Below are 27373 nucleotides of genomic sequence, written 5' to 3'. Positions count from 1 at the left end.
TTCAAATCACAATCCAACGCTATCACGTCAGTAGGTCGTGTTTAAGTCTTACTTTACAACTTTTTTCAAGTATTTTACTTTCAGAAATTCAATTACTTCAGTAACCTCATTGCACTGCGCTCAAGGTCTACGCGGTTGGGTATGCGTAGTTGGGTTTGCATTGTTCAGAATTATTTTTGCCGTAACAGTGGGGGACGCGGGACACCGACGCCGGATGTTCTGCGAGACGGGGCGTTTAACGCTGTCTCGTTGAATGTTAGTTTCACCCGAAGTTGAAGCATAAAAAATGATGGCAAACTTTGCCTTTGCGCTGAAGATGTCTCCGAATGTTGGCGTGACGAACAGCGTGACAGCAGCGTGACAGGCCTCGCTTCTCGATGGTGCACAAGTTGAGACCGAAGGAAGATCGTCCGCCTTTGTCCAAAAAAAAGAAAAAAGAAACACCAATGCGTTTGTGCAGAATGCTCATGTCCGCAGGCAAGAACGCTGCCCTGGCACCGGCAGAGCCGATCAAGTGGTACTGTGCCTCGTCATCGTTGTAGCCTCTGTGGCTCGAACCAAACGCACTTCGCTTCTCCGAAGGCATTCAAATACACCCCGTGTGGGCCCAACATGCGCCATCAATAGCAGGGCAGTACCAGAATGTCGATGCCAACGGCCAAAATGCGCCTGGAGCTCCCGTTTTTTAATGCGACTACAAGAAAAAAGTGTTAAGACGTTCGAACACTTGGAAAAACATCACACCTTGGTTAGGATATCAAGGAAAATTACATTTTTAGCAGTTTCAGATTGCTACATGAATCACTGATCGCTGTCGAATTAGAGCAAGATGAAGAGGACATGGATGAGATAGTTCAAGTGGCTGAGGAGTTTTATAGAGATTTATACAGTACCAGTGGCACCCACGACGATAATGGAAGAAAGAATAGTCTAGAGGAATTCGAAATCCCACAGGTAACACCGGAAGAAGTAAAGAAAGCCTTGGGAACTATGCAAAGGGGGAAGGCAGCTGGGGAGGATCAGGTAACAGCAGATTTGTTGAAGGATGGTAGGCAGATTGTTCTAGAGAAACTGGCCACCCTGTATACGCAATGCCTCATGACTTCGAGCGTACCGGAATCTTGGAAAAACGCGAACATAATCCTAATCCATAAGAAAGGGGACGCCAAAGACTTGAAAAATTATAGACCGATCAGTTTACTGTCCGTTGCCTACAAAGTATTTACTAAGGTAATTGCAAATAGAATCAGGAACACCTTAGACTTCCGTCAACCAAAGGACCAGGCAGGATTCCGTAAAGGCTACTCAACAATAGACCATATTCACACTATCAACCGGGTTATAGAAAAATGTGCGGAATGTAATCAACCTTTATATATAGCTTTCATTGATTACGAGAAAGCGTTTGATTCAGCCGAAACCTCAGCAGTCATGGAGGCGTTTCGGAGTCAGGGTGTAGACGAGCCGTATGTAAAAATACTGAAAGATATCTATAGCGGCTCCACTGCCACCGTAGTCCTCCATAAAGAAAGCATCAAAATCCCAATAAAGAAAGGCGTCAGGCAGGGAGATACGATCTCTCCGATGCTATTCACAGCGTGTTTACAGGAGGTATTCAGAGACCTGGATTGGGAAGAATTGGGGATAAGAGTTAATGGAGAATACCTTAGCAAGTTGCGATTCGCTGATGATATTGCCTTGCTTAGTAACTCAGGGGACCAACTGCAATGCATGCTCACTGACCTGGAGAGGCAAAGACGAAGGGTGGGTCTAAAAATTAATCTGCAGAAAACTAAAGTAATGTTTAACAGTCTCGCAAGGGAACAGCAGTTTACAATAGGTAGTGAGGCACTGGAAGTGGTAAGGGAATACATATACTTAGGACAGGTAGTGACTGCGGATCCGGATTATGAGACTGAAATAATCAGAAGAATAAGAATGGGCTGGGGTGCGTTTGGCAGGCATTTTCAGATCATGAACAGCAGGTTGCCATTATCCCTCAAGAGAAAAGTTTATAACAGCTGTGTCTTACCAGTACTCACGTACGGGGCAGAAACCTGGAGGCTTACGAAAAGGGTTCTAGTTAAATTGAGGACGACGCAACGAGCTATGGAAAGAAGAATGGTAGGTGTAACGTTAAGGGATAAGAAAACAGGAGATTGGGTGAGGGAACAAACGCGAGTAAATGATATCTTAGTTGAAATCAAGAAAAAGAAATGGGTATGGGCAGGACACGTAATGAGGAGGGAAGATAACCGATGGTCATTAAGAGTTACGGAAAGGATTCCAAGGGAAGGAAAGCGTAGCAGAGGACGGCAAAAAGTTAGGTAGGCGGATGAGATTAAGAAGTTTGCAGGGACCAGATGGCCACAATTAGTACATGACCGGGGTAGTTGGAGAAGTATGGGAGAGGCCTTTGCCCTGCAGTGGGCATAACCGTGCTGATGATGATGATGATGAAGAAGAGGACATGAATCCGAGAAGACACGACGCACTGAGGACAAAAAGAAATTGAGAAGAACAGAAAATCAATAAATCAGCGATACCAATTCTTTTCTATCTGTCATTTCTGCCAGGCGAAATAGATACCGCATCATCATCATGAAAAACATTTATTGGTCTATGGTGATACTGAAATTGAGCTGTAAATGATACCGAAATTCTGGGAGTTGTTTTCAAGCAATATGCTTTGGAACGAACATATCGACAGGGTGCTGAACCAGTTAACGCGCGTTGTGGGCATGATATGTCGCTGTAAAACAGTGTTGCCATTTAAAGTAAAAGTTTTACTTTACACATGACTTTTTATTCACTCCTCGCCTTTTTTTTTTTTTTTTTTTTTTTTTAGGTATGGGGCTCCACAACTTGTGCGAACTTGCAAAAACTATACCTGATGCAAAAGAAATATATCAGAATGCTTTTCAACTTACTGCATGGTGCCCACACGGGTGAATTGTTTCAGCAGGCTGGAATTTTATGTGTCCACAGCTTCTACCATTATAAGTTAATTGTAGCGATTAGGCGCGACGTGAAAGAAAATCGACATTTTCTACATGACCTTTCATATCTACAGCCAAACATTACATCGCTTTATACACCATATAAAGAAATGTGGAAAGGGATAATCCCGAAAACAAATTATTCCAAAGACAAGTTATCCTACATAATGCCCACACTAGTTAATAAATATATAAAAGCAGGTATAGATTTGCTGCAGTGTACACCGAGCGAATTGCGAAAACTGCCTATGCTAGGTTGTTAAATTCCACTGCTCCTCTGGTAACCCTTATACTTCTTCCTGTGCTTTGTCTGTTTATGAAAATAAAATATCCTCTGCATTTTTTTTTGTATGTTGCATGTTATTGTAATTGCGGCTGCTGACTGTTTTGTGCAAAGGCAGCTGCGGGCCTTTGCCTCTACAGAGAGTAGCTTTTACCTACGGCTTCCTTCATCAATGTGATGATGAAAATACACGTTATTATTATTATGAACGATAATCAGATGACTGAAGCAAACAAACAGATTCCCAGTTTCACAGAGTGTGTGCACAAAGCATCTCAATCTTTCGGACAGGAGTGAATAATGTATGCGTGCAATTGTATATAATTTTGCAAATAATGCAAGGCACGTTAAATTCCTTTATTATTGCAGCTCTGAAAATAACCAATACTGTTGCAGTTTGCAACTAGCTCAACGTCTGCAAGACCTGTATCGTGGGCATCTGAGCAAGACGACACACCTCGTGGTTGGGCATCAAGAGGAGCCTTGTCTCCTTATTTGGTTCTCTTTTCATAGCTTCGTGAGAGAGAGAATAACTTTATTGAATTGGGGAAAGGGGGATAGGGGATTAGGAGCTTGATGGGTGGCGCCCCAAGTCCACGGCTCCGCTGGCTTCTGCCGCCAGCCGAACGTGACCGAGAGAGGGTGCCGCATGCGCGGAAGTGGGGAGGGGAAAGTAGGATGCGGCTTGTTATCAGCTTGTCTGCTGTGGCGGTAGGAAAAAAACGAGTAAGAAACGAGTTCCACAGGTTCAGTTTTCCCAATAACAATAAACTTTCTTCGTATTAACAGAAAGCAACTACTCCAACGACGTACTCAAAGGGTCGATTCATGTATCTTCGGCTTCGGTTGCCTCTAAAACTTCAGGAAAGCTTGTAAAAGAAGGGGCTGCCAACGAGTCGGCCCTGGAAGATTATGGAAAAATGTCTACTCCATGGAAAAAATAATATGCAGTAAATAATGTGAAGTAGGTAACACACACAAAAAAACGAATTTTTAAGCACTAAAACAGGAAAGAAAGCTGGAAGAGAATCAGTAATACTCTTTTCTTGTGCCAATTACTTACACTGTTTTTATTCCTTCTTTCATGATTATTACTTTTTGATGTGAAAGCGTCAAATGGCGCATTGAGTGAGAAAGCCGCCGTCTGTAATCTGTAGTAGCAAAACTGCACCTAAACTCGCACTGCCATTGGCGCGACGCCATATCATGAGCGCGACTCGTGGAACTCCCATTGGCTGCAACGCCACGTCACGATCTTCGCCTCGACGGAACAGAGCGGGCGAAAGGGTACGCCTGCTGCCACAATAGCACGCGAGGCGTTGCGTGGTAGGAGGGGCCATCGCCGCGACGCCACGTCACCCTCGCTCTCACACTCGACAGAAGCGCTCCTCGACGAAGCAAAGCCAGGCGTCGGCAGAGCAGGCGAAAGGGAATACCCACCCCATTAGCGCACCAGGTGTTGCAGGAAGGGAGAGGGCATCGCTGCGTCGGTGGCACGCGGCATTGGCACCGCAGGCAGCTGCTGCTTGCTGGCTCACGCAACACGTGCTGCTTCGGTACATTACTCGCAGCTCAAAACATTAAGAACCGTTCAGCATAGTCGAATCGGGCATCATTGCTTTCACATTCGCAACGCAGAAGTGCTTAGATGGTCTCGCATTTTTTGTGTTTTTATCACGTGTGTGAAATGAAGGCTCTGTTGTAACACACAGTTGCTAAATTCCGTGCCGTGTTCGTTGTATTCGTATATCAGATATCTTGTTTCCTTTTGTCATTCCCTAATCTTGCTTCTGAAATGCTTTCCTATAACATGGCTCTACGCCCGATTATGTAATGCCCACCGTGACCTTAAGGAGAAATAAATTAAATTAAATGAACACAACTACACGATTCTTAACTACACATTCAGCAGGCAGCAAGGCTGTTTCTTAGGCTAGTTGGTACGGTTTACTCATAATGGCAAAGCCTATAGCGCAATTCAAAAATACAGCGACGTAAGAGAGACACAGGACAGCAGGCGTTGGTTAAACAATGTTTTAGAAGCATTCTTTCAAAAAGTGGTCATATAGTGTTCACAGATTATTTAGCATTTCGCATTTTTTTCTAATTCATAAGCAAGTTGTTGATCTACAATGTTTCGTACACTCTGCCATCAAAATTACTTCTGCAAAGTTTCTCTTTTATGGCAACATGCTTCAGCTTTGTTCCACTTGAAAAGTTCGGTTAATGAACACTGAGCGAGGTTCTCGCTGTATAGTGATTTGTATATTTATTCTATCTTCGTTATCTTTTGTTTTTGTACTTATTTCTCATCCGCTGCTCAAGAGGACCCGATCGATATAACCAAACTTGAGTCTCAGGCACCATTCGGCAAATTACACGGGCCTTTGTCTTCTGACGTCCATCTCTGGACAGAGGCTCACCAAATTTACTTTTGTCCAGCAATATTTACATCCTGGCCAATAGTTATGTTTAAAATTTTAGTTCATATTTCAATTCAAAGATAGGAAGCCAATGAAAGGTATTGCATTAACAAAGCGTTTTCAATGTACCATAGCGCTTAACTGAGCCATAAATAAAGTCGTTTACGGGCTCCAGCAAATGACAGTGCGTTCGATGATGTGTCAAGATAAAGTGAACGATGTGGATACTTGATTCGGTCACTTAAACATGAAAGATATAACAGCACGAGACATATTTTAAAATGATCTCGTTACAGAGTTGTCTCAATATTTGGTACTACGTTAGATATATAAAACTGCCCCAACCACTCTGTGATAATAGTCGAAGGTGAGCCGCAAAAAACTGATTCTTATGGCTTAATCTAAAGGATTTGCGCATGTGTTGTGATTCTTTTAACGATATTGCGATAAAGAAGGCTGGTGCAGTTCGGTTGGGCGCATGTATTGTGATTCTTTTAAATATAGAACTTTTTTTAAAAAATAAACCAGTTGTCAGTAGCGTTTCCTCGTCGTCATGTCGTCTTTTCATCGTGTGCCCGTCCTTTTTAGCGCTACCATCAGTTTTAAAGAATGCATCACCAACTAGCCCAGCACCAAGTTTTATTGAAGTTTTATTGTTTTATTAAAGGAAGAGCTCCTTACATACACGAAAACATTAATTTAATTTCGCAAACGTTAGGAAAACAAAGCTATGTGTTCTTTTCACTACACAGACCTCGTAATATTTTTTTGTAGATACTCATTGTTTTATTCCAGGAGACGCTCTTCAACGGTTCGTATGCCAGAAATGTGCATATGAGTTTGCGCGTGCCCCGCGACGGCGTCATTTTGCTGCCGCTACCATGGCATCGTTTTGAACTTGCCTAGTTTTTCATTATTGGAAAGAACGCAAATGATGCTGTGCGTAGCACTCAGTAGAAGTAAGATATCAGTCAGTGAAACACTTGACTACTTCATTCCTAATACTACAGTTCCGCTTACCCACTGCTCCAAACAAAAAGCTTTCCGTTTAAACAAAGTTTGTTAACATTGGTTCCCATGGGTGGCGAACCAGAGTTGGTACACTGGTGCCGTTTAGGAGACACTTCCATTAGACAGGTTTTGTTAATGCGGAGTCCACTGTAGTGCCCATAGATTCCATCTAGTTTGCGGAACTTTTTCCCAAAATGTTTCTCTTAATATGTGGAGCCTATGCAGAACGAGATTAAGTGTTCTCTCTTATCATATAGTGTAACATATTACGCGAGTGAATTTGTTTGCGAAGCAATAAAGACAGACTGTTGAAGAAATTGTAAACGCAGGGTAAGTGCACTGAATATTCGAAAAATTTGGAGGACGCTTAAGCTTCGCCTTTAAGAGCGAAACGCGATAGCATTCAAAGGTTAATGACTGCTTCTCACGCTTTCCGGCAACTGGAGCGTATGTAACCGTGATGTTTACAGGGAAAGGCTAGCCGCGAACGTCATGCACGAAGGCGGGCTTCATGGTACAAACGCGGCCCCTTGCATGGGCTGCGATGGATGGATGGATGTGGATGGATGTTATGAGTGTCCCCTTTAGAACAGGGCGCTGAGTTGCACCACCAAGCTCTTCCTATTTTACTGCCTAACGTCCTACCTAGGTTAAACAATAAAAAAAGAAAGAAAAGCACTATGAACTCCCACAACCAAATTTTCTGATCCCCTATTGCGAACTGTGCTTTTGTACGTCTCTGTTTTTGTCGTTTCCCTACTTTTACTCCACCGATCCTCCAATCGCCTCTTACGATGAGGAGGCGAGCGCCACCTGCAGGTGTCGCAAGGAACCGGACGCGCCCCTACGTGGCCTCTGAGATTTTCGGGCGCTAGCGCGCTAATCTCGGCCGCTGCGGCCGGTCTATGGATAGTATAAACACTGAAAATAGATTTGTGCTTGAGTTTCTGCGTAACAGAATATGTTTTCACGTATATTCGAATTCCAGTCCGATGCTATCATGTCTGTAGGTTGTGCCTAAGTGGTACTTTATGATTTTTCTGACGTATTTAACTTTGAGAAATTAAATTAATTCAATAACTTCTTTGCGCTACACAGAGGGCCTGCGGGGTCAGGTATGTGCGGTTCGGAATGATTTTTGCCGCGGGACGCCGACGTCGGATTTTCTGCGACAGGGGGCCCCACGGGAGACTGAGTGCTGCATGTGGGCGCAGAGCGCAGTGGCGTCATGCCATGATGTCAGAGGCTGTGCGAAGTGTGTGTGTGCATATATATATATATATATATATATATATATATATATATATATATATATATATATATATATATATATATATATATATATATATATATATATATATATATTGTGTCTGGTCTTACGTGCCAAAGCCACGATTTGATTGTGGGGCATGCTGTAGTGAGGGACTGCGGAAATTTAGACCACCTGCGGATCTTTAACCTGCACCCAATGCACGGGACAAGGGCGTTCTTGCCTCCATCGAAATGCGGCCGCCACGGCCAGGATTTGATCCCGCGACCTCGTGCTTAGCAATGTAACACCATAGCCGCTAAGCCACCACGACGGGTTTTTGTAAAACCAGCTGCTTAGCTAACACAGACAGGTGCCGTTGACCGCCCAAAGTATGCGTCTCGGCACCAAGTAGAAAGAAGGGTTCTAAAACCATTCTATCATGTCGTGCAGCACATCGCGTGTGATCACGCATCTTATACATTGCACACTGATTCGAACATCCTGCATCGAATTCGCAAGAAACAAAAAGCCGAACGCACGCGAGCTGGCGGCGAGAGCTATGTCGCGGACGTGTACTCGATGCACTTGCGCTGACACAAAGTGTTCCAGGCGGCGAATTTCGCTATAGTCAACTATGTATGCTCTACCTAATGATTTAGAGGCACAACCGACGTGTCGAGGAGCACGTCTCGGTACAATATTCTTTTGTTGCGCGTACCATTGCATCCACCGTGTCAGCCTTGTCTGACGGGACAACGGGTAAGCCGATGCCAGTGCCGTCAGGGAGTGCGCCGCGAACTACGTTACCCGTCGTGGTAAATTAAGCCAACCCCTTTCCCTGCGGCCGTTTCCCAGTAAAGAACACGCTTTTTCGTTGTTGCATGTTTAGTGGAGGCTCTTTGGCGTCGCGTTTCCCTTTGTTCTCATCTACCGCCAGTCGTGTTATGTTTCTGCAAACTCTGCGAGATTAAAGGTGGTGGTAGTTTGCTGCATGCTAATAACTTCTCCGGTAGCCAAAAATGCCGCAACGTGCAGTAGCGGACATCAAATGCCAGGAGATGTGATGTTCATAGTTCAGTTGCCTTAAATTTTCCACCGTGTCTCCTTGCGAGAGAGCTTTATACAGTGTAAGCCTGCCTTGCTTTGCTTTGTTTGCTTTTCTTTTCTTTGATTTGATTTGCTCGCCTGCTTGCTTGCTTGCTAACTTGCCTGCTGCTGCTGCTGCTTATCATTGACAGGATGCTGTAGGGATAGGGGGTATTGCTGCGCAGTCTCAACTGGGGTGCACTGATTATAACAAGGCATACTTTGTGGCGGAGCCTGTGCAGGAGTACATTTATTTAGGACAGTTACTCACAGGAGACCCTGATCATGAGAAGGAAATTTACAGGGTAAGAATGGGTTGGAGCGCATACGGCAGGCATTGCCGAATCCTCAATGGAAGCTTACCACTGTCGTTGAACATTTCATTCATTGCATCCTACTGGGCAGAAACTTGAACGTTAACGTCATTTAAAAACGTTTTATTTATAAAAATTTATCAAAATATTTTATTTCTTCGCCATATAGTTCAGGTGATGCTAACGATGATGAGGTGGCCCAGACGAAGAGGGCGCAGTGCAAATGATGGATGCAGCAAACACAGTTTCGAGAATTTCTCCGCTGTACAGTAAATGTACGTAAGTGTAGGACAGACGATCACTGGTAGCTTTAATTTGAACAGTCACACGCTGCAGGCGACGACGACGACGTCGCCTATGGTGACGAGTAAATACAGCTGATGATGAAGGGTGAACATAACGCTTACTTAAGTAGCTAGGGTTACAGCACGTTGAACACAATAAAGCAATCAAATGCACCTGCAGTCAGTGCTATAAAATGTATTCTTGTGTTTCTTACACGTCACATAACGTTCCCGGCACACATTGGTGCTGGATGAACGAAGCTCCAATTCTTATGTGTTAAAAGAATTTTGGCGCCTGACAGAATGTAATCACGGCGGTATAGTCTATAGCTTAGTGTGCTCGTGCCGCAGAGTGCATATAGAAGACAGAATGCGACTTTATAAAGACTATTTTTCTTGGTGAGTTACCTCCGCGTTTCCATATCGGGTGTTTCTAGCCTCTTCGTGGGCCAATCCCTGAGATAGTGAAACCTAAAAATTTACGCCAATCCCGAAGATAGATATGCTACCGGTGATACTCCCGTGCGCAAATGGCTGACGCCGTCTCCAGTCTGTGTTTTCTAGAGACGCTGAAAAATGGGTTTGTTTGAGTTCTCGCGTAACAGAATTATGTTTTCTCAAATATTCAACTTACAATCCCAAAGCTATCATGTCTGTATGTGGTGTGTAATTCGTAGTTTACGATTTTCTCGTGTATTTTAGCTTGATAAATTCAATCAGTTCAGTGAATTCTGAACGTCTTCAGCGAATGAGTTCAGTGAGTTCAATGAACCCCTTATGTATTACCCCCTAGTAGGATCTTTAGGGTAAATAAATGAAATGAAATTAATTTCTTGCGTCACATGAACGGCCTGGGTATGTGTGGTACGAAAATCATTTTGTCGATGCGATGTCTGACACCGACGCAGGACACCGGACTTCCTGCGACACGGGCTCCTAACACTATCGCGTTAAAAACTGCGAGCCCACCGCGGTTGCCCACCGCTGCTGCGGCGGCCGCTTTTGATGGGGACGCGATGCGAGAACACCCGTGCACTTAGATTTAGGCTCATGTTAGAGAACCCCAGGGGGTCCAAATTATTCCAGAGTCCACTACTACGGCGTGCCTCATAATAATATCTTGGTTTTAGCACGTAAAACCCCATAACTTATTTTTTAAACAAACTGCGAGCCTCGTATGACGAACAAAAATACGCGAACAACGAGGGTGCAGTAACTGTTTACAACGTTACATTGCAAGCAAGTGCGCCAAAGTTTCGCAGCACAATTACACTAAAAATTATCCATATTTCACGGTATCCCAAATTCATGTCTTATGCAGTTTTTTGGGGGAGTCTGCGAAACATTTGGAATAACGGCAGTATAACACTTTGGAACACTTGAATAAGTAACTTTGCACAAAAGCTGTAATGAACCCAGACAGAATAAACACTTATCGCTCGTCACTTAGAACACGATTCCTACTTCAACGAAATATAAACACCGTGCCTCGCATAGTTTACCGGAGAAACCAGTAAAAGTAACTAAATGAATTGTATAACGAATAAAAGATGGCAGAAACCAGGTATTTAATAAATATATTCAACGCACATAAGTAACCTACAAAGTTCGAAATTTCGGTATATACATCACCAAGAAAGTGCCGCCCCTCCCATTTATTCAAAATATGAAATCTCTATTATTTCTTTGCTCCAGCCAGGGAACCTGTGCTAATGTAACTCTGATGTTAGAAGAGCCTAGAAATAAATAGACAACGCCAGAAGTGACACATGCCAAAATAAAAGATGAAAAGCAGTCTTGTAATGGTATTGCATTGGTTATGCACATTCGACATCGTCGTTTACCTTTTCATGCATGAAGCACAAAACACACGACACAAAAGAAGCAGAAATACTGCACAGGTCAACCACTGCCAAAATGATCGGTCGCCAATTCGCCAAACTGCCGACATTCCTCAAGGTCGTTTTCACCAACGTATATAGGATAAGCGGTGATTACACGATGAAATTCAACAGCCTCTGTACATATACCGCGTGTCCCAGCTAACGTTAGCAAAGCTGTTTGAGGGAAAAAAAACATCTAAAAGCACCGGTGCAAGACACAGTTATAAAATCTACAGTGCTCACTCGTCATAGTTCTGAAGGCCGAACATCATAGGTCTAAAGATCGTAAGCTGCAACGTGTTGTTTCTTATATATATATATATATATATATATATATATATATATATATATATATATATATATATATATGTTTGAATAACATTGCAAACGTTATCTGGGATACCTTATGAAGCGATGATAATTTTTTAAAGTCTTACGGATTTTTTTTCAGTATTCCCTGTTGTAGATAACAGATTTCTAGTCCTTAAGGTGGGTTATTTAGAAAGACGGCCATTACTTGTAAAAAATATCACAACACACATTCAACTAATTAACAAAGAATCATGAATTATGTTTTTAATTACTTTATGGCACATATTGCAATTTACGAATTGTAGCCGGTGAGTTTGCAAGGCCTGTCCACTCGGAATGAATTTCCTGAATGGCACCAGTTTGGAGACATGCGTCCTCAAGGTGGCCGTAAAAAATGCACTGTTGTTTGACTCTTTTTGACAGAGCGCATTTTTATGTATTGGAGCTAAACAGTAACTGGAGCGTCCATGTATTTCGTGCTACACTTTGCGAAATATTTCGAAGCTGGCGTCCTCCTCGGAATTTATTTCAAGTGTGTACGTCTTGCAAGCTCACCGGCTACAATTCGTAAATTGCTATATATACCGTAATGTACTTAACTAAAAAGTTCATGAGTGAATTTCGGTTAATTAGTTATGTGTCTCGATTTCTCGTGCTAGTAATATCCACGTCTTCGAATAATCCAGTTCATGGATAAGAATTATGCTATCTGCCACGGGTGACTATATTTTTTAAGTTCAGTATGACTTAAAAATGATCACCCCATATATAGATTCAATAGTTCCGATATTTGATAATGCGACAGTTTCATTACAGAAGGCATGCCATCGTTCGGCGTGACTGATTTTAATACTTTACAACCCCTTGCCCTTAGGTTAACTATTGCAAGTTAATTCGGCGTTTGCAAATATGATTATGTGGTCCCAAAAGAAGCAGGGCAGGATGCGAGAAGCGCAACGTGAAATTCGGCAGCCTTCTGCGCAATCTCAGCGTGCATGGCGAACCCCGTTCGTCGTCTGCAACAGCTCTTCGCGTCGACGCGCGAGAGACAATCACCGCTGCCCAAGCAGGAGATACGTAATTAAGTAAAGCATACTTAGGTGGCTAATACATTCAGAAGGAAAGTTTGGTCTCAGCTGTTTTGCTGAATTTTCCAGCACGCAGCCGAAAGGGCCCGCTTTGAAAAATTGGGGGAGAGGCGGGGGAGGCTCAAAGGGCATACTTTGCCCCTCCGCTGCTGACAGTGAAGTGGCGTATGCTCCTCCGGCAAATACGCCTATGTTAGAGACGCCGGCCGAGTTTGAGGACAGAATGCGACGCCACAAGCTATTTTTCTATGGCTTGATTGAGTCCCCATCGGAATCTTTGAATGAGGCCGAGGAGAAGCTGCTTAAATTCTGATTCTCAACGCTCTAGATTTTCTCATTCCTAAAGAATCACTCGAAAGGACGCACATGTTACGCGTGTATACATGACTAAAAAAAGCAGCCCTGTTGCCATGAAATTTTCGTCCTTTAATACGAGACAGCAAGCCGTACTGCAGCGAAAAATTCAAAGACAATGGCATTACCACGGACGAAGGTTTTTCACCGCAAACACGGCAGACGCAAAAGAAATTGGTAGAATTCGCAAAATCTCAAAACAAAGCATTCAAACTGAGGTTTAACAAGCTGTACGTTGACAAGGTGTACATCTTCAATTGCGCAGCTAACAGTGTTTATGGACTTGACGGTACTTCTGAACAACCTTCCGGTGCACGAGTAGATGTTCATTCGGATAACACCGCGGCGTTATTGCGCGAGCATATTAAAAAATGGCGGCTCGAAAGGGAGGTGAATGGAAATCGGGTACAAAAAGCTGACTTGCTTTCTTGCTTACCAACATATGAAGTGTTTCAAAACGCTGCGATTTGAACGCCGTAATTGATCGATGATTGATTGAGGGACACCGATACAGTGTTGCTGACCGAAAAAGTTGAGCTTTCGGATTGTCGGAAGTGTTTTAATGTTCACCGGCAATACGGGGTTCAAAGAAAAGGCGGTGATGTTTTGATTGCTGTTGCAGATAACCTTGTGTTTTCTTCTATTGGCACTGTTAGTGTCTTGGAACTGGGATGAGTCGAATTTTATATATAGTTTAGAAAGATGCTCTTGGATGTTTCTTATCGTTCTCTGTCTAGCAGCAATACTTTTGCTAATGACCATGATGTTAATAATTCTGTCACAATATGTTATCTAAATGTTCCTATAGTACGTTCTGTGATTTTAATTACCAGAATATTGATTGGTCAACTGCCTTTCCACACTCAAGTTTGTTTCCTACAGAGCGTAGCAATTTCCTGAGCCTATGTTATGATTTCAACTTGAAACAAATTGTTACCCGATCAACCCAGATAGCATTGTCTACTTCAAGTGTATTAGATCTTAGGTATTAGATCTGTTTATTATCTTCCGGGCGTGAGGGACCATGCCATTAATTCCACGGTGAAGGTACAAGTTAAGCATTATAGAGATCATACTAAACATATCCGAAATTATAAAGCTGCTGATTTTGACGCTATTAATCCCGAGTTCTGTGTATTCATGAATAAAATCTCCCAGGGCTTCTCTGAGCGGTCTCTTAACTGGTAACGTCCAATAAGCACGCACCTTGGTTTAACCAATCATTGCAAAGATTAACGAATAAGAAGAAATGAATGCATCGTTCTGTTAAAGTTTTTAATTCACTGTCACGCTGGGATATCCATCATACAGAAAATTCTGATTATATGAAAGCACCAAAATTGGCAAAAACACATTTAGAAATAAGACACTTCTTTTCAAGCTGAGTAAGAGTCAGAGACAGTTTTGCAAGATTGCAAAAATAAGCGATACTAGAGATATAACAATCAACACACTGGTCAGAAAATGAATCCCCAGTGAACAATGTGGAAGCGCCTTAAATAATATGTTTTCATCAGCATTCTCTAACGATTTCTGTTTTGGTAGTCGCGACTACCTTACTTCTGCTTTTCTCCCGATGCATTCAATTTCTGATTCAGCAGGTATTCTTAAGATAACTGAAAACCGGGAAATATCCAGCCAGCTGGAGCGGACAACATCAATTGTGAGTTTCTTAATACTAAAGTATGCAGCTCCAACACCCTTGGAAAACTACTTGAGCGATCCCTTGAAACTGGCTGTATTCCTGATGGTTGCAAAGCGGGGAATGTTATCCGTTATCCTCTTCTTCAAGCCAGGTGAACATCACTCTCCTTATGTTTACCGACCAGTATAAATATGTCCATATTATCGACCTATTCTTTACTACGGCTATTTTTCCAGATAATTTGAAAATTGCTCCTACATGTCGTATCTTTAAAGGAGGCAACCCAAAACAAATGTAGAATTATCGTCAAATATCTGTTCTGCTTGTTTTGTCAAAAGTATATAAAAGCGCAATAAATATCCGGCTGCAGAATTTTTTTGATGAATATAATGTTATAAATGATGTCCAATTGGGCTTTCAAAGAACACATCTGCCTAGCTAGCATTACTTAAAGTAAAGGGTCATATAATAGATAACTTTCAGAAAAAATTATAAACAGTTGGGCTCTTTATTGACCTACGCAAAGCGTTTGATACTGTTTGTCATGACGTCCTTTAGGTAAACTGAGCACATGTGGTATTCTAGGCATTGCACGTAACTTGTTGAAGCTACTTAACCAATCGCGACCAATGCGTGGTCATTAATAACGAGTCATCAGCGTACCTTGAAGGGAAGAAAAAAGAGCCGCAGGGCGCCATATTGGGTCCCGTCCTATTTATATTATAGGTAAATGACCTATGCTGCATCCCAGATTGTCCTAAACTAGTAATGTACGCAGACGACGCAAATATCTTTTCTGCAGGTGCTTCGATGGTCGAGCTTGAAGGAAATGTGAATCGTTTTCTCAATCAGTTGTCTTCCTGGTTAAAACTTAGACTATACTTCTCATACTATACTTCTCTATACTATACGTCAATACAACAAAACAGATTATATTTACTCCTGTGAACAAGCCACGAAATTTTAGCATGAGCATTTTCTACCAAAGGCATATGTTAGGACAGCTTGCGAGAATTTCTGCGAGTGTGATTTCAGGAAGACCTACCTTGGAACGAACACATAAAGTTAACGACCGAATTGAGTAGAAGCATTGGATGCATGTACAAATTCAATTCATGTATAGCGCTGTGGCTCAAAAAGACGCTTTACTATACTCTGTTCTACTCTCGACTTTCTTATTGTGCGCTTGTGTGGAGAATAACGACGTTGACAAATCATACTAAACTTCTTATTCTGCAAAGAAAGGTTCTGAGAATTTTTAAAGCTGTTATGGCCCCTTATCTCAGCTGCGAACAAAACCGCTTTTTCTAAAGCATCTTATGTTCAAAGCCAATCATGTAAAATATATCAATTCGTTCCAGTATATAAAGTGAAATAGGCTTTCTTGCTGGCAAGGTTTTCAGGGTTCTCTGTATCCTTCCCGCACCCATTTTAGAAGGACTCCAAAGATAAGAACTATTTATGGACGGGTACGCACTACATATCAGATGCCTACTTTGCTAAATAAAATCGACTGCTTTTTACACAGATAGCACAACCTCAAAAAGAAGGTTTACAATGGCTTTGATAGAAAATAACATTGAATTTTCTTGAATCTTTTTTTAGCGCGCTTGTGTTTTCCTTCGAAATGTCTAACACGAAAGTATTACGTGACACCATACTTACAAATATCTTTTTTCTTATCTTGCATGCTTTATGTATATTGTTGTTTTTATTCGAATTGCATGTGTTGAGCAACTATATAACTTGACATGAATGGTTTGGCAGCACAAGTGTTGTATTGTAAAGGTATGTGTGTCTGTAATTAAGGTCGCTATATTGTGTACATTTCATCAGTTCCACACTTACGAAACAAGAACAAACTTCCAAAAATATTTGTTCTTTTTAAACAGTGTCCTTTTCTCCTGTGTCCAAATGTCTTCGCGTATGCGGTTCTTTTTCTTCATAGCGTGCACGCTGGCCTGCGTGCCGCATTGTATTTGGAGCAAAGGCCTTTGTCGGCTATTAGGCCTTTTGCTTTTGGTCATGTTTTTGTTCCTGTACAGAAAGAAACGAAATTTTAAGGAAATGAACCAGCATACCATGCAAGATCATGGAACATATAATTCCCTCTCAGATAGCTAAGTTTCTAGAAGGTAGTTCATTTTTTAGTAATGCTCAACACGGATACTGAAAGACATTTTCGTGTGAAACGCAACTTTTGTGTTTCACTCAAGACTTACATTCTATCCATGACCAGAAGTCCCTTATAGACTGCATATATTCAGATTTTTGAAAGGCGTTTGACACAACACCACATGAATTGTCCTTTCTGAAATTGCACAGTCTTAATTTGGATATCAAAGTTCTTGCATGGTTGAAAGGCCCACTTGCAAATCCTTCCCAATTCGTAACAGCCTATAACATGGACTCCTATCATTCTTCAGTAACCTCAGACGTACCACGTAATAGGTCCTCTACTCTGTCTAATTTGCATTAATGGCTTGCCCACAAACATAACTTTTTGTTTCAGTCTTTTCGCTGATGACTGCGTCATTTATAGACAAATTAGCTGTGACTTACATTCAGCCTTCCTGCAGTCTGATATTAACCGGGTTTCTGAGTGGGGCCAGTTGTGGAAAGCGAAATTCAACGTTAACAAATGAAAATCAGTGCCTGTTTATTGACAACATATTATTCAGCCAACCATCACATTAAGAACACTGACTTGGTCTTTATTCGTCCTTGTTTTTTCGCGCTGCCCTGTTCTTTCTTTTTTTTTCTGCCATGGTATGGGTTCAAGAATGCACCAACTAGCCCAAGCAAAAACTTTACTGATTTCTAATCTGCGTACTCATACAAGTACCTTGACGTGCACATCTCATATAACTTATCTTGGAAAACTCACATTGATTACATAAAAAACAATGCCAGTATATATGTAAAGTTAGCTCCGCAGCAATTTTATAAATACCGCTACGTACCTGCTTTTTCTATAACTAAGTAACTGTTGCATCATTCCTGTTATGGCTGTAAATTGTATTGTTTGGGTAGTTGTGGCTGTTGTGTCACATTTAATTACATTGTACTCACTCCCGTCTCTAATGCCCTAAGGGTTTGAGGGTATGAATGAATGAATTAATTAGGACCCGGAACTTCATCTTGCCATTCTAAATCAAATACGAGTCTTCCTATGTAGCGCCCCCTTCGTAGCCCACGAAGCCATCACTGCGAAAACGCAGACGTTGCTACTGCTACTACGCCATGTATCGGGATACAGGTATATGTTCAGCCAACAGGATATTGTCACGTAGTAGTGACAGGGAATAATAGAGTGGTAAATCTGGGAATGGCGAAACTAGCTTTCATTGGGTGAACATGTGCCCACTCAAAGCACAGCGATAGCGGCGAACGCGCTCGGGCGATCGTCGAACCCTGATGTAACGGTCAAGCGCGTCGGCTTTTATACACGAGTCACCGAAGGTTCCAGAGTAATCGCTGGTGCCTGCGTGTCTTCCAGAAAGTTCGACACAATTCGCGTCGCACATGCAGTCAGATTACGCAAGCTCCGGTGACAACCACACAGCAGAAAGAACCATCGATAGCATTCCGGAAACTCCCGATATATGAAGGCGCGTCCCGTGCAGAGCGATAACGTATGACGTAATAGTTCTGCGGAAGCCCGCAAGGTGGAGAGAAGTTATTAACAAAGGGAAAAATCGGACATCCACCCGGGCGGATGTGAGATTTTCCCTTTATTAGCGATAACGTTTGTTAGACGGTGAAAAGCGGTCACCCGAAAAAGATAAACAAGTACACGTGTCAATATATCTTAATGCTCTGCGGGCTGAGCCACCATCAACTTCCACAACTGTTTCAGTTTCAGTTTATGCTTCTTCCAAGATACATAGTTGGTTGTTAAAAGCAAACAGGCGAGGGTCCCAAAGTCAAACGAGTTCAGTGGGACCCTCGGTTAGGAAGAAGATTGGTACAAAGTGATTATATATACAGCAGTGTAAATAAGTACATAAAAATGACTGCGTGGAAAGAATCAACACAAGTTTTTGTTGTGTATTTACAGTATTTCGACGCTATTATACAGTATATAGAATTTTTTTCTGCGACGGACTTGCACGCCTGCCTGTTATTGTAATCGAATCTCTACGTAAACTGTGTTGTAGCGTATTTATAAGGTTCAAATATTTCAGCCGGTAGACCTTTTTATTCGTTGCATTCAGCGGCTGTTTATCCTTTGTTAGCACTTCTGCGTGGGATACCAGTTATCGAGCCTCGGTTATCAAACACAACATGTATCAATTTTTAGCTCGCCGCCACGGCCAACGCTAGTGCTACACGACAAGGCGAGTGACAATGACATGAGTGTGACGTGGTACGATGGAAGCATCCGGTGTTGACAGTTGTTTATCTTCTGGCAAGCTTTAAGAGACAGGTCAACATCGACGCTCCGGACATCCGTCGAGACTCCAAGATCCCTACGCATCATCAAAAGAGAAGTTTAGGCGTTGAGCTAGACTGCGGTAGAGTCACGCTAACTGCGGAGGCAATGCTGTTTTACTCAGAGGGAAAGTTGTTGCGCCCGTTGCGAATCACCGATAGCGCACCGGAAGCCAGCTCGATTATTTCAAAATTATTTCACGAATACATGTAGCTTTAGCAACGAACAGCGATACGAATCACGACGACAAGCATAGCTCAATATGCGTATATTTGTCGGGATACAGGCGTACGTTGTCTTTCAACCGCCAACTATAGCGTAGCAATTTTACGGAATTTTCGGAGAAACGCGCTCCGTAGAACAAGATGAAAGCGATTATAGCGCTTTGAATTATTTACCGTAAGTGCTACAAACTTCCCAATACACCGCAAAAAGTGCATGGCGAAAGTGCAGACGACGAAGTCCGATGTACGGTAAGATCACGTTACAGTGATCATTTCTCGGAGAGTAGTGTTCGGAAAACGCTTGCGGGGGGCGGTGTAATGAGAAGTACGAGCACCTTGTTCGAACCACTTATGAGGAAATTGGCGCGAAACAAGATAGGCACAAAGAAAGGAGGACCAATAAATGTGCTCGTCTTTCCTACTCCGCGTTTCTGGCGCGCGCTGCGCAGTAAGCTAGCGCCGCCTTTCAGCGTGTGCTTCAAGCTGGGAACAGCGGGGGAATTTCAACACGACGCCCGAGATAGCGAGATTAGGTGCACGCGCGTCCGTTCTTACTCCGTGATGTTGTTCAAGTGCACTCTAAGTGCCACCTCAGGCTGATACCGCCTCACCGGGATTAGTTCTCATCCTAAACCTACCTAGAGTAGCGCTAACTCATCGCCAATGACTGCAATTTTCCGTCCGCACAACTCCTTACCAAAGGAAGGCTGTTTTTTTTTTTTCGGTCTGTTTGCGTATTCCTTAGAGCCATTAATGCGGACAAACACAAACAAGTGTTGCCGACGTAGGCGTCTCATAATTGTAGGCAACGAGTGGAATCTTCTCGCCATGCCTGATGCCGCGGCGACTAACAGCGCCGTAAAGATTACGCTCCACGCTTTCTTTCTTTCGAGGCAATGTCTGCGACGGGGATTACCGCTCCTGCTGAAGCCACTGTGCAAACACAGGTTTTCTACTCTCGAGTATATATATGTTTTTTTTTTCTCGCGCCTTTCACAATGAGCTGTCTTACAGCGTGCGTTTCGTCACGTCCTGTGGCGATGAGCTTCCGCTTGGGCTCCGCATGCTGCAGCCTCGCTGTGTACTTAAGATGTTCGCGGACTACGCCGAGCGGATCGTTATTCTAGCGCAGCCATCTCGGGTCGTAAGCGGGCATCTGCATAGATAAGCGACAGACTGCGGATTAGTGGTGGTAAAAACAAAAGCGCATGCGCGAAAGCTGTCTCACATGCACTTGCGTGAGTGCAGGTTTCGAGTGAGCTAGGAAACGCACAGTAGCTGAGGTAAGTGCCTGTTTTTCCTTTCTCTGGTTACACGTTCTGTCCTTCCGCGTCAGAAATTTGTCTGTTACTCAAATTACTTCTCTCCCCCTTACGTGTTTCCGCAGGACTATTACGTCAAATTTGTCTCTGGTCCGCTGCATTGTTCGCTGTTTTCGTTTGGTCAAGAAGAATGATATGGCAGTGTCTGCTCAAGGCGATAAAGCAACTATTTTGAATCTGCATCTCAGGCACAAAACATGGACATCGCTTAACCCTGTACGGACCTTACACAGTTTAACATCAAAACTGTCCACGTTTTGGTGAAGCCACTGTAGTACAATTAGGAAAAGGACAAAGAACGGGAGAGCCTGACACCGTGGGACTATGGAGCTCCCATGGTGTCTGGTTACCTGTTCCTTGTTCTTGTCCTAATTGCGCTACAATAGCTTCACCAAATGTTAACCAACTCTCCCAAGAACAGATTATACTCAATAGCCCACCTTTATTTTTGTCTCTCTGTGGAGAGTAAATTTGTGTATAAAAACACGGAATTGTAACTTGAGTAAAAACCAAACTAGTTTGGTAATTATTTTCTTAATAATTGCTTTGCTGAACTATCTACAGGAATGATAACTCGCTTGAACGTATCAAAAACACTACCGAGGACACTGGCATTACTACCAAACTGGAATAAAATAAAGGCGAGAGTGACACTTTGGATAACACCGAGGTAAATTGTGCTTGATTTCGACAAGGGCACAAATTGTCCAAGGATCTCTGTGTGCGTGTAGTTATTACTGACAAAGGCGAAATGTTCCGAAAACGAGTTAGTGGTGACCCGTCGCTGATGAAGCTTGGATGAACTTTCTCCGCGGCAACTTTAAGTCACAGCAAAGCCCGCTTATACGGGCTCGTGCTGCACATACTGTGACATGATATTACCTGTCCGACGTATGGGGTACGTTCCCAGTAATATCTGATACGAGAAATCACTCAAGATAAAAATAACCCAAAATGTTCCGTTTTAAGATTACACGTTGAAGAGACTTCCAAAATATCAGAGCTTTAGGAACAAGACACACAGTTTGGCAGGACGCTCGTACGCTCGCGCTTAAAAAAATTATTTTTTTAAATTCGCTGGGAACTGAAGCGAAAAATTTTGTAATATTGGTGAAATTGCTTCAGTCATGAATAACGCTAAATTTCATTCCGTCATGCATCCCGTATCTTTTACCCTTTCGTTCACCCGTCGGCGAGATGGACAACAAAACGACCGGTCGTGTGTTTTGGCAACCGTCGTCATCAAACAAAATTTTCCTTTGTTCTGTATTCAGCAATAGGAAATTTATTTCTTGATACAGTCAAATATTAACATCTCTAACAGAAAAGATCATGCATGAGCCATTTCTGCATGCTGTGACTAGCCATAGAACAAATGTGTACCGGCACGAAATCGCCCAAGTCGGTCGACGCACCATTGCGGACAGCTATTATAGCCTTTCTTGCCAATTGCATGCGGGGCTTCGATACGATGTATGAGCGGCTGCTGTTTCTCGTGAATTTTGCTCCCCACTTTTGCCATTTTACACTCCGTAACCTACGCCGTCTTGCTTTAAAATTTCATTTAGTTTAGTGTTTCACCTCCTGTGCACAATGAAGGCCTTTTTTATTCTTGCCACTGGATTCTATGTGCACTTCCTTCCTTCTGACACTACTATGATATCCTCACTTTACACGGCTATACCATGCTGCCCTTAAGAACTTCATCTTTGTCTAAAGTATGTAATTTGAAAGGCCTTACTTGCGACTACACACAAGTAATGATTGTAAACTTACGAGACACTTGGTGTGCGTGCGCAGTATTTTTTCTTTACAACGTCGTATGTTTCACACGGCTTTTCGTGTGTAAGCACAGGTTCATTTTTGAAAGCGCTGCTAATATCTGTTAGAGTATTACTCGGCTTGTGTCCAAGAAGAGTTAGTTTACTCCCTTTGAAAGCACTCTCTAAATCAGAGCTTAAATAAGGAACAAGCAGCTGCTGCCTCGGAAGTGTTTTAAGCGGCAATGACCTTAGGGTGGTTTTCCCGGTATTGGCTACTACTACGGGTACGGGACGTTCTCACTACACCCAGTAATACCTGGTGAGAACAAGGAAGCTTCTCCTAAGCACGACTTATATACAGGGTGTTTCAGTGAACACTTTCAATTTTTTTTTAAAGTTTGCCTGTGACAAATAGCACAATTCCAGTTCATCAGCTGGTTTACTCAAACAAGCAGACAGTACTTGCGCAAAAAAATGACACAAAATCGACTAATTCCCAAAAATTCACTAATTAAGGCTTAACTAGTTACCTTATGGCCCATACTGCAATTTACAAAATATAGCCGAGGAGTTCGCAAGGTGGATCCGTTTAGAATGAACTCTCAGGATGGCACCAGTTTCGAGAAATTAACTCCCGAACTTTGTGGAGAAATGCATTGGCGTTCCAGTTACTCTCTTAATGAAACGTCGCTTTATGCATCGTTTCACAAAAGTAACTGGAACACCAATGCATTTCTCCGCAAAGTTCAGAAATTAATATCTCGAAAATGGTGTCATCCTGAGAGTTCGTTGCAAGTGGATCCGCCTAGTTAACTCCACGGCTAGATTTTGTATATTGCAATATGATCCGTAAAATAATTAGCTGAACCTTAATTAGTATTTTTGTCATTATTCGGTTATGAATTTCAATCGTTTGTGCAAGTAGTGTCCGCCGCTTCCAGTAGACCACCTCATGAACTAGAATTGTGCTATGTGCCACAGGCAGCCTTTAAGAAATATTGAAAGTACTCGCTGAAACAACCGGTATATGGAAATCAAGAATGAACACGTATATAAGCCAGCTTCGCCTTCCTGTCCCACTGTGGTTATTACTAATCGTGGTGTCTCTGCAGAAAGGACAACCGCAAGTCACTGGTTCCCGGATGGCGAAGCTCTGCATTGCGCTCGGACTGTGCGCCGCAGCAGCCTTCTTTTCACTGTCCCAGTTTGCAACGCGGCGAGGCAGGCAGGGGGATGATGTGAAAGCCCTGTGCTCGTGGCTAATCAGTGCTTCCGTGCCAGAGAGAGTGAGGCAGTGGGCGCTGACATCGCCTCTCCTGAACTGTGCTGCTTTACTGTCACAGCAACAAGTGGCCTCGGCAACGCCAACCATCGCTACACCGCTGGAAAATCAATACAGGAAGGCCTTCCCAGCTTCCACCATACTTTCCACGGAGTCCTGGTCCTTGGAGTATGACGAATTTACATCTACAACGCTTCAAGAAGAACCGGAACAGGAAATAACTACAACGCTCAGCTCTGCACCACCCGTCACGACGCTGAGAAACGAGGAGGCTACAGAGTCCGAGGCCTCCACGAAGTTTCTCATGGACTCCTGGCCTACAGATGACGATGCCTCGACGCCCACCTATACTAGTCAGATTTCATCGCACATCGAAGAGTACCAGACAGGGTGGAGTGGAAAAGCTACATATTCAGAAGATCTGTTAAGTGTTCAGCGAAAACAAGACACAGTAACATCTTTGAACGATAACTTGTTGTCTCTAAATCAGGATTCTCGAACAGCAGCTTACCTTTCTGTCGCTGAGAAAAATGTAAAGCCCAAAGAAGTTATGACGCCTAAACCGGCATTCATAGCAGACCAGCAGCAAGATCGCCAAGCAACACCGACACCAGAACCCACACTCCCATCTTTGAACTATCTAGATCGAGAGATAACGACAATTCCATTTTCAAGTTTAAGTCCTACGCCTCAGCAGAGACAAACGATGAATGTCAAGCCTGTAACACAGTTTGGAGTCAAATCAGAAGAGAAGGCGAAAATTAGTGCGGATTCATTTTTACTTCAGGCTACAGGAGAAGACTCCACCACTGAGCTTGAGACTCCAGAGACAACGCAATCAGATTTCGAGAAACAAGAAGCGCTCAGTACCATATTTACTCTGCCCACAGTACTGAGGCACGCGGAGAAGCAACAGTTTTCTAAATCAACAACAGCCCTCGAATCTGGCATGGAGGAATACGAAAACACTACGTCGCTACCTTCGGTACCACCATTAACACTGAGCAAATTGGAACGAGATGCTGATCTCAGTATTTCAACATTTGACGTGTTATTGCAGCACTCGATAGAAGTGCCAGGTGCCTCGCAAGCCAGCACGAATCTCGACGTGCAGACTGAAAATCAAACCACAGGGGCGCCGCCGTCGCGTAGTACAGTGTCAGAGGCTCACGCCGAAGACGTTCCGACTCCAGATCCTGCTTCAGAAATTCCTTCGCAACAGCCTGAAAACGACAGCAGCTTACCCTATATATTCGTCCAGCGTCACGACCAACAAGGTACCAATGAATTGTCCTCATTTCTCCCTATTTATACATCAACAGTAGCGAACCTGAATACGCCGCTGTCTGCAACGCCAGAGGTTGTCCCTCAGTCAGAAAATACGCATGCGTCTCATCCTTTGCCCGACTCACCCACTACTCCAAACGATATGCATCGTGCGACTATAACAGCGCTTGATACACCCACTCTAGCAAGCTTTCTCGAAGAGGTGGAAACTATGAAGTCAGCAACTGAGAAGCTTACCTTTGAACATCAAGAAGAAGCAACGCATGCGTCGGAGCCACTGTTCGAACATTCCAGCAGTGTAAACAAGCAAGACAGCACGACGTCATCGATTATCGCGTCACCTCTCAAAGTTGTTGAATTGTCAACAACTACGGAGCCCACACCTGAGGAACCTGAAGGACCAAAGGTGGTCTGCTACTTCCCTGCGTGGTCTTTCTTCAGGGGTGGCCGGGGTCACTACACACCAGAGGACATCGACCCGCAGCTTTGCACGCACGTCATCTATGCATGGGCATCCTTGGACAACGACTCGCTTCATATCGCCAGTGCTGACTACAATGCTGACATCAAGTACAACTTATACAATGTGAGTAGGTTCATTTTTATTGTTATTGCTGTTGTTCTGTGTGATGCTTTCTTTCTGCATTTACATGCATGGAATCTACGAGTAGCACCACAATAATGTGTATGCTTTTGATTCTTTAGAATACCTTGCAACACGGTTACCTTGCAACACAGCTGTTTGCAATGCAAACAGCTGTGTGTTAGGCCTGTTAGTAAACGTAATTGTAAATCATTTTAACGCTCGAAGACACAGAGAAGAGAGAGACACAAGAAGAAGACACCATGCAGTCTGTTTCAGCCACTTGTTTCTGTCTGTCAGTATTGCAAAGTTTTCTAGGATGTTTGCAGTTTGCTTAACTGGACTCCTTTGTGGCAGCCGAGCGTTGAACTCACGACCACATGGCCTGAAGCAAACCTCCAGTGCCACTGAATGCCACCTTTTGTCGCTTTCGTCTGAACATGAAACCTAAAACCAGGCAAGATTCCTACTCAATCCAGGAGCATTTGGCAAAATATTTCGTGCCTTTGGTTGCAATAGCAATTATATGAACACTCCAAGCGCATCTCTGCCGTCGTCGTTGGCGCCGATGTGGGCGTCGCCGTCGCCGTGAGGTTCCGTATAAAGTCCCAGCGCGATAACAGCATCGCCGCGCGCCCTACCCTGTATGCCCGAGTGAAAGACTGCGAGAGGAGACGACGACCGCGGCTCAATCTCGACCGCGCGAAAGGGACGGAAGCGGAGAGGAAGCGCTGCGTCTTCCGTGGCGCGCGAGGAACCCAACGTTGAGAGGCACCGGGGGGAGGGGAGGGAGGAAGTGCGGCGTTCTACTCCGGCTGCAACTGCGCATGTGGCGGTTGCGCGCGGTCGCGCAGCCGTATCTTGAGAGCGATCTGCATTGTGGGCAGAGTGGTCAGGTGCGTCGGCGCTCACATTGAGTTGAAGGGATAGGCAGCACGAAGATGACTTCGCTCACTGCTGCTGCCGCGTTTCCTCACCCCAGCGTTTTGACAGCCAGTGTCCGCGATCATCGAGTGCGATGTCTGCTGTGCGCGTTGACACCATGCTTGTTAATTTATTCAGCAAGCAAATGTTTACTAGTTGATACGGCAGATAAAAGTACTATCCTTACTTCGTATCACTGTCTGCTAATTTGCTATCGCAATCGACGCTTCGCCTTTCGGGCGAAACTGCGACTTTCTTTGTTTAAACGGTACCACATACAATAAACCCACATTAAGTTAAGCCCACATTAAGTCATGAGCTTCACAACGATTTCGCAAGATGTTCTCCGTTAATTCATACCTGTGTGCCCGGGGTAAGGAGCCCTGTATATGCACCACTATCTGCGCCACCACTTCCCTCTTGTTGGTGAAAGTCAAAGCTGGTCGCTTCACCACTTACTTAGGTTCCTTTACCAACCTTGGGTAAATTTCACGGCATCTGGCTGGCTTCGTGAAAGCTTGGCTACGTTCAACCTCACAGGTATCGCCAATAACGCTGCTTTTGAAAGATGAGACGCGTAGGCAAAGATGGGCCGACAAATATGGCACGAAAATGTATA

General features: G+C 43.6%; 1 protein-coding gene and 1 long non-coding RNA gene across 2 annotated transcripts in view; one reads left to right on the top strand and one right to left on the bottom strand.

Moving 5' to 3' along the window:
* Nucleotides 1-3636: 3636 nt before the first annotated feature.
* LOC129383312 (uncharacterized) overlaps nt 3637-27373 on the bottom strand; it is a 51682-nt gene continuing 27945 nt past the window's right edge. The window contains exons 2-3 of the long non-coding RNA XR_008611181.2: nt 4096-4184; nt 3637-3985 (exon numbers count right to left, since the gene is read on the bottom strand). This is a non-coding gene — a long non-coding RNA (uncharacterized lncRNA). The remainder of the gene's footprint in view (nt 3986-4095; nt 4185-27373) is intronic.
* Nucleotides 23757-27373, top strand: part of LOC126525899 (uncharacterized) — a 29117-nt gene continuing 25500 nt past the window's right edge. The window contains exon 1 of the mRNA XM_050173865.2: nt 23757-25833. Coding sequence (XP_050029822.1) covers nt 23821-25833 — 2013 coding nt within the window. The 5' untranslated portion in view covers nt 23757-23820. The remainder of the gene's footprint in view (nt 25834-27373) is intronic.

This window comes from Dermacentor andersoni, chromosome 8, assembly GCF_023375885.2.
Source record: "Dermacentor andersoni chromosome 8, qqDerAnde1_hic_scaffold, whole genome shotgun sequence".
NCBI lineage: Eukaryota > Metazoa > Arthropoda > Arachnida > Ixodida > Ixodidae > Dermacentor > Dermacentor andersoni.
The sequence above is the reverse complement of the archived record's forward strand: the minus strand, read 5'-3'. Positions and strand labels throughout refer to the sequence as shown.